The sequence below is a fragment of the Varroa jacobsoni genome, unplaced genomic scaffold (assembly GCF_002532875.2).
Source record: "Varroa jacobsoni isolate VJ856 unplaced genomic scaffold, vjacob_1.0 scaffold_1469, whole genome shotgun sequence".
NCBI classification, from domain to species: Eukaryota; Metazoa; Arthropoda; class Arachnida; order Mesostigmata; family Varroidae; genus Varroa; species Varroa jacobsoni.
The window spans coordinates 148,396-164,925 of record NW_019214371.1 but is presented as its reverse complement, the minus strand read 5'-3'; the positions used below and the strand labels follow the sequence as shown (position 1 = coordinate 164,925).

The following is a 16,530-nucleotide window of genomic DNA, read 5'->3' as shown; positions in this document are numbered from 1 at the left end:
CGAAACTAAAAAAAACTAAGCCGAAAATTGATGTGTTTATAAATGTAGCTAGTTGACGCTAAAACTCGAGAGGTTTTGTTCTGATCTTTCATGTGCCTACTAACAGCTGTACATAGTAAAATCGAGAAAAATGTCCTCAATCAACAAAAGACACAATGCAAGATAGTGTTTCGCACAGAAATCATACGATGATCCCGCAGCTTTATTGCAAGAATTTTTCACCATGTCTGACAGCTAGTGGCACCTTCCACTTGATTAAGTGGGCAGTTTAATAGGATCCAGAAGGAAACAGCCTAGGTGATCACGTGTGTGCTAGCTGTAGGTCTAGAAACGATCAGTGCACCTTGGACCTTTAAGACAGAATCGTATGCTGACACTGTTGCTCACCCGGATTCCAAAGGCAACAAGTTTTAGAAGTGACTCAACGGTGAATAGGCCTGTGAATGTTGCGTTGAGATAATGCAGAACTCGCGTGAGTTGTGGTGGTTGATTGTGGAACTGTGAACGGAAACGCATCAACATCAAGCTAAACATCGGCCATGTTCGATAAAGTGGGTAAATTGTCATGCTTGTTACTGTATCTGCATGCTTGGAGATGGGGAATAATACGATAGATAGGTCGAGTCTGGCAGCATAGTGGATGCTTAACACACGTCAATACGTTTTGCGAATCCTACGTCGTAGTTCGTAATGTAACGGTTTCTAGTGCTCTCGAGATACGTAGAGATTCAGCGGTGGCGCCGCATAGAAGATAACATTGAGGTGCTGCATTAGGCATACGGGTAACGGTGGTTTTATCTAATAAAACGCACTACATTCTTGAAAAAAAAACGTATAGATTTTAACAGCAAAAAGGAAATGATCGGATCGATCGGTGACTCATAGCATACGTCATGCATACTTACTTTCATCATAAGTAGAACAGTGTTGAGCACAATCAGTAGTAGGATAAAATATTCAAAAGGCGTTGAAGCGACAACTTTCCAGACTTTGTATTTGAAGGTGGTTTTGTTCTTGGGCATATACCGTTGAAGAGGTTTGGCATGAATCGAAAAATCGATGCACGATTTCTGAAACGAAATACGTAACGTGCATCTTTATTAGACCGGGATAAATAAGCTTCTAAACGTATAGAGCAAGTGACAAACGGCAATACCTCTCTTACCAGACCGAAGTAATTTCTCCTGTGTTTCTTTTGGTGATACTATATATACGCCGTTTTTGGACGGAGACAAAAAATAAGGCACAAGTAAAGGCAAGCCGGTATCATTCACAAGTATCCTATTTATACGGCACCATTGAACGAACCTGGTTTTTGTCTATTTCTCCTTCTTCAAGTTCCTTTTCGCCTTGTTCTTGAAATGTGATGATAATCAACGCAACGAATATATTTACAAAAAAGAACGGAAACACGATGAAGAACACGATATAGAATATAGACATCTCAATTCGATATCGAGGCACGGGGCCCTTGTCCTCGTCCGTCGAGTCCATCGAGTTTTGTAGTACCTGAAATGTCAAGTATTTGAGGAGGTGAGACATGTGCATGTCATCAGTTTTTATCATTACTTTGCCATTACTAGTGTTCTATAGGAGGCTGACCTACTCCAATGCTTACTATACTTTACTATCAACGAAAAATAGATTCTTCGATGGTTTTTTTCTATAATAGCCATCCGGTCACTGGAATAGCGCTCACCTGGGGCCAGCCTTCGCCGGTCTGCACCGTGAACAGGGTCAACATGGCAGCCGATATATCGTCATAATGAAAGTCCTGACGCTTCCACAACCGCTTCATCACCTTGGGCGGCTTTCGAGCATCGCTGAACTCGAAATATTCACCCCTAAAATCACAGGTATCATGATAAAACATCCGAAGTAAACAAACTAAGGCTGCCCAAACTTATTACCATAGTTACTTTAATGAAAGCCATTTTGTCAACGACTCAAACGACGAGATCGAAAATAACTATATATTTCGAAAAAATACCAGATACGAGTGTAATATAATTATAAATAAATAAGTGCATATAATTCTTATTGTGTCTTTCCCACTTACTGGCAGTCTTTCTTGTATAGCATAGTGTGGTCAGAGCAGAAGAAAAATTTGCCATTGAATAGCTGCACGGCGATTACGGCGAAGATGAATTGGAAGAGAATGTACACAATGAGTATATTGAATACGTTTTTTAGTGAAGTCACAACGCAATCGAATACAGCCTTCAGTTTAGGCACTCGTTTAATTGTTTTTAATGGTCGCAAGACTCTCAGGACTCGGAGTGATTTGATCGTACTCAAATTTTGTCCGGTTGAACTCCCGCTGAAAAACAATAAGCAATTAAATGCACACACACGGCGCGGGTATTTTTGTTAAGTTCTTATCAAGACTCTCGCACCAATGCCGCTAGAGGACGCACTGTATGGCTACAGAATTCCACAGGGCAAGCCGATAAGATCAGCGGAAAAAAAGATATGTATCTGTCATTTCTAGCAGTCTAGGGTGTCTGTATATATTGATCATTTATTTGGGAGAGAGACTGTAGCCTAAATTACTCCCCTGCTCGACAATCTATAATTTAGTGAAATCCTTATATATTGTAGAATTGCTAAGTTGAAGCTAAATGTTTTGAGTTCAACGTCTGACACAGTCGTTAGGCGCCCGATTAGACGGCTGGCTCCCAGCACGTAACGCACTGTATACACGCTTGAGTTCGAAGACCACCGCGTAACTTAAGCAGCCCAAACAAACGCGCCCACCCACTGCGCCATCATATTATGAAACTTACGCAAACGCGAATGCAATAAGTGCGCATATGACAACGACGGAGTCTAGGATGTTCCACAGGTCTCGACAATACGAGCCCGGATGCAAGATCACCCCTTGGTCCACGACTTTTAATATCATTTCCACCGTGAATACGCCGGTGAACGCGTAATCGAAATAGTTTAGAATCTTGTTCGAGGCCGATTCTTCCTCGACGGGATCTTCGGCTGCAAGAGCTATTGAGCTCATTGAGATTGTAATCATGATGAACAGATCGAAGTAGGCGAGATTTACCACGAAGTGAGCTGCTCGCCGAACTCTGAAAGTATCGAAACGATCGACGCGAGGCACGCACTGAGTGAATGAATGATGGCCAAGCCATATGGTCTCCAACAGGTCATTATAGAGACCAGGGGTCGCTTCGGGTTTCTCCAACGACAAGCAAAATACAATTTGTACGGAGAAAAAATGTTGTATCATATTGACGTATTGTTAATTCCTAAACAAGTTGATCTGAACATTGCAAGTTAGATTCAGAACATATATTCTTAGGGAATGTATCGAAGTCATTATATCTAGTAATAAGCAAGTTTTATTTTAAGGTATGCTAGCCCGATGACTTAAGGTGCTATCTGCACTCAAGCTATGAAAGGATGTCACCATCACGTACGGATTTGTTGGAGAACAGATAAACATGGACGAATACGGTAGCATTGGTTTTGGGCCTGTTGCCTCCTCATCCTCGTCTCCTCCTTCTGCAATATCAGTTAAAAAAAGACAAAATGGTTCAATTCGAAATAACTAATTATTACGTCTGATCACCAGCGAGCTGATATATGTACAACAAACTAACCTCAATTTGGTAACAAACGTGAAATTTAACCGTAAAGAGAACTCACCAGGATTAGTTTCTTGGTCACTGCGAAGTAAATAAAAAATCAGTATGTTAGATAGCAAAACAACGAATAACTTCATATCTTTATCCAATCATTGCTGGTCACGTATCGCAGATCAAGCTAGTGCGAAGAATCAATGAAATCGGGAGATCACCTAACCGTATATATATGTCATCGAAATCTACTCTTCTACCCTTTCATACTAGAAGTTACTGTTTAATTGCTACGTACCTGCTTTTACCCTGAGCCGAATTCGAGGCCTGCGATGGGGAGGGGGGACAGATGTTGACCTGAGGCCCGTTCTGCCTCTGAAGGTCGGCCATCTCTTTTTCTAGTTCTTCCTTAGCAAGCTTTTGCTGCTCCATCGCGTCCTCTTCTTCGGCGGCTGTCAACTCCTGGGCGTTGGCCAAATTGTCGACGGCGATGGCCAGAAATACGTTCAGTAGTGTGTAGTTACCGAACATGACCAAAATGATAAAATACAATGAGTAGATCATTCCGCCGTTTATTCCGCCTTGACTCTGGATCCCTCTGTACATCACTTCATTCCAATCTTCACCGGTCAAGATCTGCGAATTGGTGACAGTCAATTTTTACGATTAGATAGAGAGCCGATTCCAACACCTCTGTATGATGCGCATGTCTTCCGCTTTGGGGCTATTCATTCATTTGGTATAATACTATGATTTTTCAGTGTGAAAAGCGACGAATACAACCGACATAGAAGAGTGAGAAAACTCAATTTTCTGTGTTCTTCTTTTTCGCGATAGAATCGTGGAACATTCATGTCGATATTACGTTGTAGCTGAGTTGATACTGACTTGAAACACGGTGAGCAAAGCGATCGCGAAGGTATTGAAGTTGGCTGGCGGGGTGCCGTCGGCGAAGTTGAAGACTCCACCGAACAGCTGCATGCCGAGCAAGGCGAAGATCAGTATGAACAAGAACAGCAGAAACAGCAGGGAGATGATGGACCGCATCGAATTCATAAGTGATATGACCAGGTTACGGAGGGAAGACCAGTATTTGGTGAATTTGAATATTCGGAGCAGACGCAGGGCGCGCAGCACAGAGAGACCGAATGATCCTTCTTTGAAGGACGACCAGATCACCTAAATGACAAACGACATGGTGATGAGGACGCTGCGATGATGTCATTGTCGGACAGTGACAATAGTGTACGATAGAGAAGCGACGGCCAACAAGAGAAGGCGACGGATCAAATTTTTATAGAAGGCTATGTGCAATGATTAGCATGATAAATACAAAGGTTTACACAGATGACGGCGAGGAGAAACAATTTCAAAATAGAATTTCTGTCATAGCAAATCACAGTGAAATTACTAGCGCCATCATTGTCTACACATGTAGATTAGATAATGTTTCTGAGTGGTACGGCATTTGCCGATGATTCAGTATCCCCACATGATTTCGAAAGGGTTTATAGTTGAAGTGTGCTGAAGCCACCACAATCAATCGGCTTTGCTCGATTGTATATGGAGCTCTGCACAAAACAATAGAATTTCTTTTGTAAATTTTCCAGATTTGACTCGGCTCAACCTAACTACCGAAATTTCGATCGTCTTATTGCATTTTATATTAGCGATCAAACATTTTGATCGATTTATTTACCTCAAAAATGCTGCCCGCGATGACCACACAGTCAAATCGGTTGAAGGACGAGGCGAAGTAGATGTGGGGTCCAAGCGCGTATACCTTAATTAACATCTCTGATATAAACAATCCCAGGAAGACATACTCCGCATATTTTAGAAAGGTCTCAAGCCACTCCGGCTGCTTATGGTGTTCTACGGCCACACAGGCGGTGTTCAGAAATACAAGCACGATCACGGTCCAGTAGAAGGGCTGCGTTTTGACAACGCGTCGGATCATGAATCTGATGGCCAATTGATCACAATCACGTATCGCGTGCAAAATAAATAAGAGTAATTACGCAGTGAGACCTACAAGCATTGAACGTTTTCGCAAGAGGCGAACACCATCGAACAACGCGTGAATCCACTTCACAGCTCAGAGGTAAACGCTGATAGATTATAAATTGTCACTAGAGAACTTTTTTTCATAAACTGCACGCTTAATAATACAGTTTATAATGGTAGATAGATAATTACGCTGTACGCGATACCTACCGAAAGCGCTTTTCTGCGCGCCCGAAAGCACCGCGGTTGTTGGAATTTGTTTTTAGGAAGGATCCTTAAAAGAAAGTGGAAAGTTAATTGTTGCTCTGGAATCGGTTCGGTATCGAGCTACCATTCCAGCAATGCAGTACTCTTGGCCTCATCTCAAGGCAATTAGGCCACAACTTTTTCTATGTACAGGCCAGAAAATATCATAACAGATAGCAGCCATCAGATAAGCTATAATTTATCAATTAATATTATCTCATAATGCAGAGACAGGCACGTATAGAGACAATGCAGAAGACCACAAATACGAACTCAAACAGGGTAGGTACAGACATCCTATAACATGCAGTACGATACAAGCATCATATTATACAGAGAGAAATATATTATGAGCAAATTTGAAGCATGGATTTCCACATTTCATGGCGTTAGCATACAAAAGGCAGTATACATTCGAGTACGATGGTACTCCGATCTTCTATTGGATGGTGTTCTGCTAAAACCTCACGATACCTTCGAGCATTCCTCGAGGTCATTATCGATAACTTCAGCTTTATCGTTCTAACATCATTCACAATTCAATTCAGGTTACTCGCTTTATTTGTTCTTATGATAATTTACTTTACTTTTTCTCTCGCTGTTTTTTTTTTCATTTTAACAAATCTTATCCAGGGAGCACGCAGCCAACATCGTCATTCAAGTGGCCCGGTACAGTTGCAATACAGGATTCAACCGTATTGCATCGTTCCTCTTGCTATGGACTATGGCAACAGTCACATCATCTAACGATTAACAATCAACAGTCATGTGCACAGTCCACAGCGTGGCTTGTAGCTCAGCCGTAGAAGTGGCAGCATCAACCATCATCCCAGTCAGATTCGGTGCAGGGGTGACAAAACTTTCATTTCAGTCACAGTCCCGTCTAATAACAGGGGTAGCGTTTAACAGAAGATGGCTAAAGCAAGAAGATAGTAGGTAAATATATATGTAGATAATTTAACAGCTTTTTGGATTATTGCTAGTACGTATGAATTGTACGTCTGTTCGTCTGACTGTTGTCTGTCTCATTGTTATCGCAAATTTTCTCTCTGTTTAGTACAAGCGATATATATACATATATATATATATATATGTGTATATATATATATATATATATGGCCGCCGGCCTCTGTCTTGCGACAGAGTCCAGTTCGGCTTTGTCCCAACCGGGCGCCAGAGGCAAGTCAGTCACCTTTCCTAGACGTTTGGTCTGCATGGCCACCAGCATTTTTTGTTGATCGTGGACGGATCGATGCGCGGGCAGGAAACGTGTGAAGCACGATCGGTGGTGGAAGAGATGGAGCAGAAAGGTGGCCGAAAGCGTACGTCAGAACGGAACATCGTTAACAATCGGCCATCCATCATAGAAGACGAACGAGACGACGTCAGACGAGATCGGACCAGATAATTGTTGGACGCCGATGATGAGATCGAGTGGTCACGTGGTGGTCGAGTCAGCGAACAGAGCCGAAGTACAAGAAGAGTTCAACCAACGCCAAGGCCATGGTTCATCAGCACAATCATTATCGTGATCCTCGATAGTTTAGTTATTAAATGGTTCATTCGTACATTGTGTGTAAATGTCGGGAGAAAATGTTTCAAGTTCTACATCCCGCACCGCCGTCAGGCATCAACTTCAGACCAAGGGGGGTAATATATAACGAACTTTGAATAAGACGATCAGAATTAGTAGCCAGGTGTCCCCAAAAAAAATAAATAAGGCAATGAATAAACACCATGGCCTATTTGGTCACTGTACGGGACTTTGCCAAGAGTAAACGTGTCAAACCAAGCGATCAAATGGTCAGGGTGTAAGGAGCTAAGAATCAATTTTAGCGTAGTAGAGGGCCGGTTTTAAAGGTTTCAAATATTTAACGCAGCTAGAATGTTCTGGCTATATTTTCAACAGGTCTTCATGTCTAACGGGATTCGCCTTTACTTTTTTTCTTTTAGATTCTGACTTAAATAGAATTGGTTCTAACTTTAATTGGTCTGAATTAATGTAGGGCCCTTCTCTATTTTTCAGCGCCTTCATCGATTCTAACTATATGAGCATGTGCTTGGAATAACTTATTCGGTACAACATCGAAGACTTGCTCCCGCTAGAGGGTGTAAACTTGTGCAGGATATGTCCAATAGATAGAGACACCTCTCAAAACTAAAAGCATTTTTCCTTTATTTCAGAGCTTTTCTTTTAAGCTTTGTTGGGTGTAATAAGATACGAACGGATACCGACGGTGTCTCCTTTACGTATGTGTTAAATAATGCTCATCTAAATGTCTTTTGCTAAATATGTCAATGTCGACTATTCATGTTGAGCAATACGCTCAGAAGACATGCTGATTTAATGAAGTGATTTAAATATGATTATCTGTTGTATTATTTTCTGTCTTTTATAATTACTCTAGATAAATAACATTGTAAGTTACTATGTAATATTACTATGGCAAATGCTCTCTAGCATGTTGAAAACTGTGTTGAAATGCCGTCACACGTTAGCGATTATGACTACGGATGAGGGGAGCACTCGACGAAGATAAATCAATACGAATATTACTAAAGCTACAAAATAGCATCTGGCACAATTTCTAAGATTGTCAGTATCATTACTGCTTGCTGATTCAGTCATTGAGCTATCTTTGGAGTCGAATGATGATACGCGGTAAAGATGTTAATGGATAGTTTTCAAAGATCTATCAAGGAAATCGAAGCTCAGGCTTGCTTTTTTTAATCCTTCATCAATCGTAGACAGAGCTGGATGGTGATCAGATTGTTCAGGCAGAGTGTATCAGCTCCCTCAACAATACCGGAAGCTGTTCGCGGTAAAATACGATTATTCACAGCCTGTAGTAATGATGCACTGACTCAACAATGGTACGATTATATTTTAGTTATGCTTGATCATTGTCATCATCTAAAGTACATAAACGGTGGAGCAATGCCACTTGCTGCGCAGGGGGGTGCGCGGCTTGGGCAAGCCCACATTCAGTATCTGTCCTAGCAGCAAATTCATCTTGAACACAGAATATCGCGTGGTTTAATTTGAAACTCATAAAAATAAAATGGCATCACGTTACGATACAAGTTCGAATATCAGCAAGTTACGATACTACTGTTCTAAATACTAGATAGAACGCTAGATACAACTTCTCAAATGGTGGCTAGAGAAGGTTCGCTAGGTTAACTTAGTGCAACTCTTACGACGACGCTGATAACTACAAATAAAAATGCACCTGCCATGTAATAGGAGAGTAAGGGCAGGGAATAAAAGGCTTGTCATATGTATAGCACACGATCATCAATTTGGCAGCTACGAGAACATGAAACGAAGGAACGATGAATTAGTGGACGGCGGAGAAGCAAGATCGGATGGAATAGGGAAACGTGGATAGATGGATGGATGGATGGATGGATAGTTGACTATGGAAACGGAACTACTGGCGCACCGCAGATGAAAAGAAGGACCGAAGTTGGGTGCCGTAATAGAAGTTTAGGTGATTATAATGGAAATCCGATTACATCTTCTATAAAGCGTGCGAACAAATGGATACGAACTTCCGAAAGGAAGAGGTGGGTCAGAAGCGCGGGGCTGTAGCGAACGGAACAGTGGAACAGAGGGCTCTGTTTGCAAGGGAAAACGAATCAGGTTGAACTTTGATGGAATACATTTTCACGTAAAGATGCATATATATAGATGCTAAAACATAATGTTGGTGGGTAACAACGGGATGAACATTTATAATTATAGATAACTGTATTCTGTTGGGAAGAAGCAGGAAAACATCAACGGAAAATATGACGAAAAGGAAAATTCAGCGATGGCGTTGACGAGAATCAGAGTAACAACAGTCGTAATAAGTAAGTATAACAAACGATAACAACAACAACAACAACAACAATACGCTGAGACACCAAATTACAATGATACAACGACAATACAGGTAATTGGCAGATAATAGGTAGGCGCACACGTAGTGACCTGCAAGGGACTACTCTGCGTCGCATTAAAATGAGCCTCAGAGAAAAATATAACTGACGGAATAAATTCCCGAGCCATATGCGAAAAATCCGATGTAGGATGATAGCAAGATGGCTGTAAACATGTGTAGGGGGAGGAAAAAAATCTCGCGCAGAAAATTGTAACTAGAACAGGAAAAAACAAAGAGCCAGATTTCGATAACCTTTAGGGACATCTGTTGGTATATACGTAGATTGATCGAATAGAGGCAATTAAATAAACGTATCATTGTCATCACCATTATCACTGGAGCAAACAACAAAGACAAGGCGCAGGGCAGTGCACCTGAACGGGTAACTGTGCCGCGATACTCATGGTAGATTTACTTAGATATCGTTAAGGCCAATAAGAAGTTTGATGGATATAGACGTATAGGAAGAATAACATTACATAAAAAATGACGAAAAGTTTACATCAGACGGGTCAATGACACATCGAAACATTCGTATTGGGGAAACTGAAAAGTAGACATAGGTCACGAGGAAGGCAAACAATTAAGATAATATATTATCCTGCCGTGAGGACGGGAACCAAGTATGACACACTCAATGAATCATAGAATTACGCCGAGCATGGAAAGTGGCGGATTTGTGGGATTATGGCGGTGTGATAACTAAAAGGAGGAAACGAACAGGTGGCCGTACATGCGGGCGAACCCGTTATCTTCTTTTCCATAAGAAAGAAACCACTCCACTACTTCGGATACACGTATGAATTACTAAATAATAAAGGTTTGGGTAGTGGTAAATGGAGGTAGGATGAGTACGCGAAAACGGAGAAAGAATATGGTCATTTCAATCAGATACCATAGAAGAAAAAGGGCAGAGGAAAGAAGCCGGTGGGATCGATACTATTGTATATAGATACATGAGCCAGTGAGAAATTCGCGGTCTGTTGTTTACCTTCTCCTGTTTCGGATTCTGTGTTGGCCGCAGCGGGTCGAAATCCGAAGGGTGGAGCAGATGAAACACAAGTGAATCAATCAAGTGTGGATAGAAGATTGAAAATTAGTGAGTGCAGTAGCTCGTGCCCAATGGCCTGGCTAAACGGTGACTAGCTAAATATAGGCTGATAGATAAAATCATTGTTGTGCGCCGGCAACAAGAAGAACATAACCTAAGCCGACGTCATCATCGTCCCGCTAGCTTTAATCGATATTTCTATCGGTATATATCGAAATTTCTATCGGATATTGCTATACGGTATATATAATAGTATCTATAGTGGCAGTCAAACGTTCTGTAAAACGTAGTGAAGAAAAATTCCGGTTAGAATATAAAATAGCATGTTAACAAACCCAGAGAGCGGTGATTTCGGCCTGGCTTTTCCTTGGCCTGCTAGATACGATTTCAACAGACTCTGTTTTATCTCTTTTCGTTTCTGGGTATATACACTACCGGTGCTAAAAACATTATGTTTGTAAGAATCTACTGTGAATATCTAGACAGTAGTTTCACGGCAGTGTTCTTCTATGATGATGATGATGATGATGATACTGATGGGGCAAGGTACGAACTTCAGAGCTTCACATGATCCTCAGAAATTGAGCCCAAGTGAACGCGTCGTTACGAAGCGTCGACCCATTTATTGTTGTCAGTGCTAGACATTAGTGGATACAATAGTTCAATAAAACGTGAGGAGTGTAAAAGCGGTCGGCTAGTGATTATTATTTGCGGCAGGTTTCTTTCGTAACGGTACACTGATACGTGAACCAGCCCAAATTAGATACTGACTTTTGTATATGTTCGAGCAATAACGGCAGCGTCTGATATTCCGGTCTGATTGTTTTTCAAAAATAGATTGAACGTTTATGTTACACCGCAATTTTCAAGCTATGCATGATTGAGTAAGTGATGGAAACGTTATCCATCGAAAAATAAAAATGTATTACATCGAATAACGACGTCCTGGCTCAACGATGAGTAGAGGAATAGCGATCAAGGAGCTTCGACCTCGGTCGATTACAGTTTGTAAGTGACTGATACAATAATATACTTCTATATTAGTCTTTTATAAATGAGCAACTAAACGTCAGCTATTTTATCGCTGATAACAGCGATTAGAGCCAACTAAGTCTTTTCACTATTGTTAGTTATTTACAATAATAGAATTGATTGAAGATGGATTACCTTCATCTTCAGCGTCTTCCTCGTCTTCTTCCTCTTCTTCCTCATCAGTGGATTTTCCGCGCATATTTTTCATTTTGTCGCGTTTGGCGGCGAACCTGCGCCGGGCTGTGTGCGCCCGAAGAGAGGCATGATCATTTGTTTTAATGCTAACTATATGAAGGCGAACATACACTAACAGGCTACGAGTTTTTAAATAATAGTGTTTTTCAATTGCACTGCGGAGTAGAAATGGGTACGGACAAGAAGGACTTTCGCTAACGTGACGTGGAAGCGTTAGCAGATTTGGATGCTTACCTTCAAGGATGTACAGTCTCTCTTCCTCAGTGGTGCGTTTTTCAGCCAGGATAACTTCCTCTGAAAAAAAGCATCTCCTTTGTGTCAGCCCCTAGGTAATAGTCACGGTGAGATAAGCTTTTCTTATCGGTTAATCTCTTTGTTGTAGATTCACAGACGTCTTTTGTGAGACATTACTTTTAGGTATGGGTTTGCAATGTATCAAGGCAATATAAACTGATAGTCCGTCAATCGTTCGATGAAAATCGAGACGTACCGGCTTTGCATATCCACTCCACATATCCGTCAAGTTCCCTTTCCAGCTGTTGCTGCCTTCGGATGCGGAGGAAAGCTTGACGGTTTTCGACTTTTTCTCTTTCTTTTGCGAATTCTCCACTGAGTACACCGAGAACCAGATTGAGCATGAAAAATGACCCTATTATAATGAGTGGCACGAAGTAGATCCAGTTGAAGGCATTGCCCATTGCATCGTTCGTCCAATACAGCATTTGCGTCCATCCTGCACAACCGCACGGAGTAGTATATTTTATTTATTAGGGTGCTATTGGAAAACTTTCATATTAACTAATATATGTGTTCTGATTAATGTGGTGGCCGAAGTTGGGCTAATGAATGAATTAGTGGATAATTTGTGGACCAAGAACATCCAGGTCGTGTTCACCAATGAGCTCTGTAAGGCTGTGAACTTGACAAGTGGTAGTCATGAGCCTTGGAAACACATTTTTTGTTAGCAGTATAAACTGGCCAAATTCATAAAGCATGCTAGTTAGATCATCACATAATGGTTTTGTTTCATCTCTTTTTGAAAATCCTTCGAAGACGTGACAAATACAACTTCAGGACGAGGACGGCTAAGATCATTGAGTTTATTTTAAGATAGTTCAGCTTCATTATGGCAAACAAAATTAAGCGCTTTCGTTCGTAACATTGAGAAAGCATATCGATTTATGTACGCACCTTCCATGGTAATACACTGAAATACAGTCAACATAGCAAAGAATATGTTGTCAAAGGACGTGATTCCGTAGTTAGGACCATTCCAGCCTTCTTTGCAGAACGAACTGCTATTGTCACATTTGAATGCACCATTTGGTACGTTGGAGGCAATTACGTATGAATAACACGGCGTTTCCTGTTCGCCCTCAGGAACGATATCCGCTGCAATTCAACAATACACATATCGACGAAAGTCTGGGAATTATTGTTACGCTGAAATGGACCTGAATTATAGAAAAAAATTATACCAAAAATAGCTCTTTCGTGTACGAAATTGTTGTTTACTTTCATCTTGTAGAGACACACCATTTATATTTTCCATATATATCAACAAGATATTGTTGTTATGCCAGCGAGACCGGTGAGAGATTGATTGACACTTAGAAAAGCAAGCCATTTCGAAATTAACCGAACGAAAAAATGCAGTTGTTCAGCGTTCTATGAGCGATATTCTATTTTGCTTCTATAATGTACGACGTTATCCATTGGTAAGTCACTAGAGATGTAACAAAAATGCTTTTTGATCTTCGGCATACTGGATCTGATTGACGAAACCGATCGGAGAATACATACGGCTCAATAAACTACTCAATAAGGGACCTATGCTGTAGTGATCTAGTCTATCGGTTCTTACTAGGCGCAGTGTTGTATCAAGCAGCACCATACAATGCAAATAACGTAATAAATATCAGTAGCCGACGAAACTGTTTGCAGCCACACACTTGTGGCGGGCTTTAGTTCGTGTAGCTACCGAAGGTAAACCGTACCGAAGCGTACCGAAGGCACGCACTGCACGGAAACGAAGCAAGGTCAACGTAGTACGATTTGTTCTGTAATATATATATATATATATAATACTATGGTATAAAATTACAGCCCAACTCATACAATGAAACATTGTCAATTGCTTGATTCGACGAAGGTAACTCGAACACTTGAAATGTCCGTATCCGAAATACCCAATATCCTAACTAAAAAAATAATTTCCACTTAACTGAGTTACTTGAATGAGGCATGCAAGCGCCACAAGGGCAATTTGAGGCTCACCCAGTATTCGATGAAGGGCGTAACCGGCTCGATAAGGATAATACACTTTGTAAAAATGCACTAACTTCCTTTAGATGGAAAACTAAAGAATAACCATATATTAGATGTGCGGAAAGAGCAAAATCTCACTTGGATCTTCTAAGCTGTAACAACTTTTGTGAAGAATTCCACTGTAGAACTCCAGACCGATGATGGCAAAGATGACAATCGCGAACAATACCAACAAACCGATCTGGAGCAGAGGTGCCATTGCTTTGATGATTGACGACAACACAACTTGTAAACCTGTTGTCAACAGATAGCACAACTGTTAACCAAGACTATATGTGCAACCTTCCCCTATGGACCTGAGTCGAATAGAAATTGGTATCAAATAGGACCATTTTCTCTGCCATTGGAAGCATATGCAAATTAAACAAAAATAGATGGTGAAAACGAGAGATTCTTTGATTCAATAAGACAAGTAAAACGTTTTTTTGACAAAATCTCAAGCTAGGCTTCATTGAATCCATATAGGCGTTATAGATAGTATATGAAATACTAATGGTCCACTCACTTGGGATACCCGACACCAGTTTCAGGGGCCGAAGAACCCTGATCGCCCGTAATGTTCTTAAATCTAAGTCCATGTTGTCCGGTATAACAATCGTAACAAGCCTAAAACATGGTCAATTACATACAGGTATGTTTATACTTACTACTCTTATACGGTAGATTGAGAAAAAAAATAGAATTATTTGAATCCGAAAATTACGTTGCCAACCTTACGGTATCGTGAACTATGCCAAGGGCATAAACACTTGCAATTTCATATATCAATCAGTAACGGCCTGGAACATACCCTGATGCAACAACAACGAAGTCCATCATATTCCAAACGCTTCTTAGGTACGACCCGCTGTGCAGTATAAGTCCTAACGCTAAAATCTTTAATGATGCTTCAACACAGAAAATTGCTAAAAAGTATGGTTCTGTTTCTTCCTGTAAGAGCAGACGCAAATTAGTTTGTATTTATAATATCTACATTGAAATTTGTTGATTAGTCCATTTTTAAACATAACGCCCTTTGGAACAATGAGCTTCTTACGTTTCCGGGTATTGGCAACCATAAATATGTGACTAGCACTATTGCATAAAGCGGATAAAATCGAAAAATCGTCTGACTAAGGTACAGTATAGTACCTTAAACAGATGTACAAAGATAATATGTGTAACAGACTTATTAAGTAAATGCAACATTGATCGCGCTTACTTAAGTTTTATTTACATGCAAATGTATTGGATAAAATAGGTTTTCGAGACAACAGAGTTAAGCTTGATCTTACTAGTTTCTGAGCAAGTGGCGTTCGGTCTCCCTTAGGCAGATGTTCTTCGAGGGCGAGAACTACACAGTTGGCGATAATGGTGACGAGCACCATAAATTCAAAGGGTGGCCACTCGATGAGAAAGCGTGTACATCTTCGTAACGGGTTGTCTTCTGATAATAAGAAGAGCGCCGTGGGACCTTTCTCCCCGGGCTCACGCGCCGCTCCCTTCTTCTTTTTAGTCATGTCGAACTGGCCTACGCCTGCGAGCGTAACAAACAACAAGCCTTATTCAATATCAACAATAGAAACAGGTGAGTCAGATAAAGGGAGACGAAGGGAGCGCCGAAGAAAATCGTTAAAAGGTTATTTAGCTGAGATCCAATAGCTAAAATATAGCTAGCTTATGCTGTTTGTGCAAGATGAGTTTTGTGTCTTTCCATCTGGATCAAATCCTCTCAGATCGCTTTCGTGATTTCAGAAGTGTTAAGTTATTGCTGTTGTTAAAACAAATAGATATTCATGTAAGAATACGAGCTTATGAGCCATTCTAAAGGTTACTCCAAGTATTTTTGGTTTTAGCCTAGTAATAACAATAGCCTAGTAACAACAAGCTCAAAAACAGGCCGAAACATCAGAAATAGCGCGACGTTTCATTGGGTGAAATTCATAATTCTTTAGGTGTCTGGAGATGTTACGTTCTAAGCTTCAAAACGTAATAGGAGGGACTGTTTGAGACAATGTTGTCAATTATTCGTCTTCAGAGAAGTCCGTGTTCAACAAATTCACAGCGCGGCTCGAAATAGAGATCCAAGACCGTCCAGTAGCATTTTTCTCTAATATGGCACGTTGCTATTTTTTGCAACACTGCATGACTTCCCTGCTAGGCCACAATA

General features: G+C 40.8%; 1 protein-coding gene across 1 annotated transcript in view; it reads right to left on the bottom strand.

Annotated features, from left to right (window-relative positions):
• The window catches only part of LOC111270392 (calcium voltage-gated channel subunit cacophony), a 52,462-nt gene that overhangs the window by 13,803 nt on the left and 22,129 nt on the right, over positions 1 to 16,530 (bottom strand). Inside the window, exons 3-23 of the mRNA XM_086972480.1 lie at positions 15,656 to 15,897; positions 15,172 to 15,311; positions 14,887 to 14,987; positions 14,460 to 14,615; positions 13,245 to 13,445; positions 12,544 to 12,786; positions 12,288 to 12,347; positions 11,994 to 12,098; positions 7,039 to 7,056; positions 5,811 to 5,874; positions 5,293 to 5,557; positions 4,482 to 4,772; positions 3,892 to 4,229; positions 3,664 to 3,683; positions 3,435 to 3,519; positions 2,787 to 3,083; positions 2,060 to 2,320; positions 1,700 to 1,844; positions 1,309 to 1,509; positions 906 to 1,070; positions 388 to 498 (exon numbers count right to left, since the gene is read on the bottom strand). Coding sequence (XP_086828606.1) covers positions 388 to 498; positions 906 to 1,070; positions 1,309 to 1,509; positions 1,700 to 1,844; positions 2,060 to 2,320; positions 2,787 to 3,083; positions 3,435 to 3,519; positions 3,664 to 3,683; positions 3,892 to 4,229; positions 4,482 to 4,772; positions 5,293 to 5,557; positions 5,811 to 5,874; positions 7,039 to 7,056; positions 11,994 to 12,098; positions 12,288 to 12,347; positions 12,544 to 12,786; positions 13,245 to 13,445; positions 14,460 to 14,615; positions 14,887 to 14,987; positions 15,172 to 15,311; positions 15,656 to 15,897 — 3,509 coding nt within the window. The remainder of the gene's footprint in view (positions 1 to 387; positions 499 to 905; positions 1,071 to 1,308; positions 1,510 to 1,699; positions 1,845 to 2,059; positions 2,321 to 2,786; positions 3,084 to 3,434; positions 3,520 to 3,663; positions 3,684 to 3,891; positions 4,230 to 4,481; positions 4,773 to 5,292; positions 5,558 to 5,810; positions 5,875 to 7,038; positions 7,057 to 11,993; positions 12,099 to 12,287; positions 12,348 to 12,543; positions 12,787 to 13,244; positions 13,446 to 14,459; positions 14,616 to 14,886; positions 14,988 to 15,171; positions 15,312 to 15,655; positions 15,898 to 16,530) is intronic.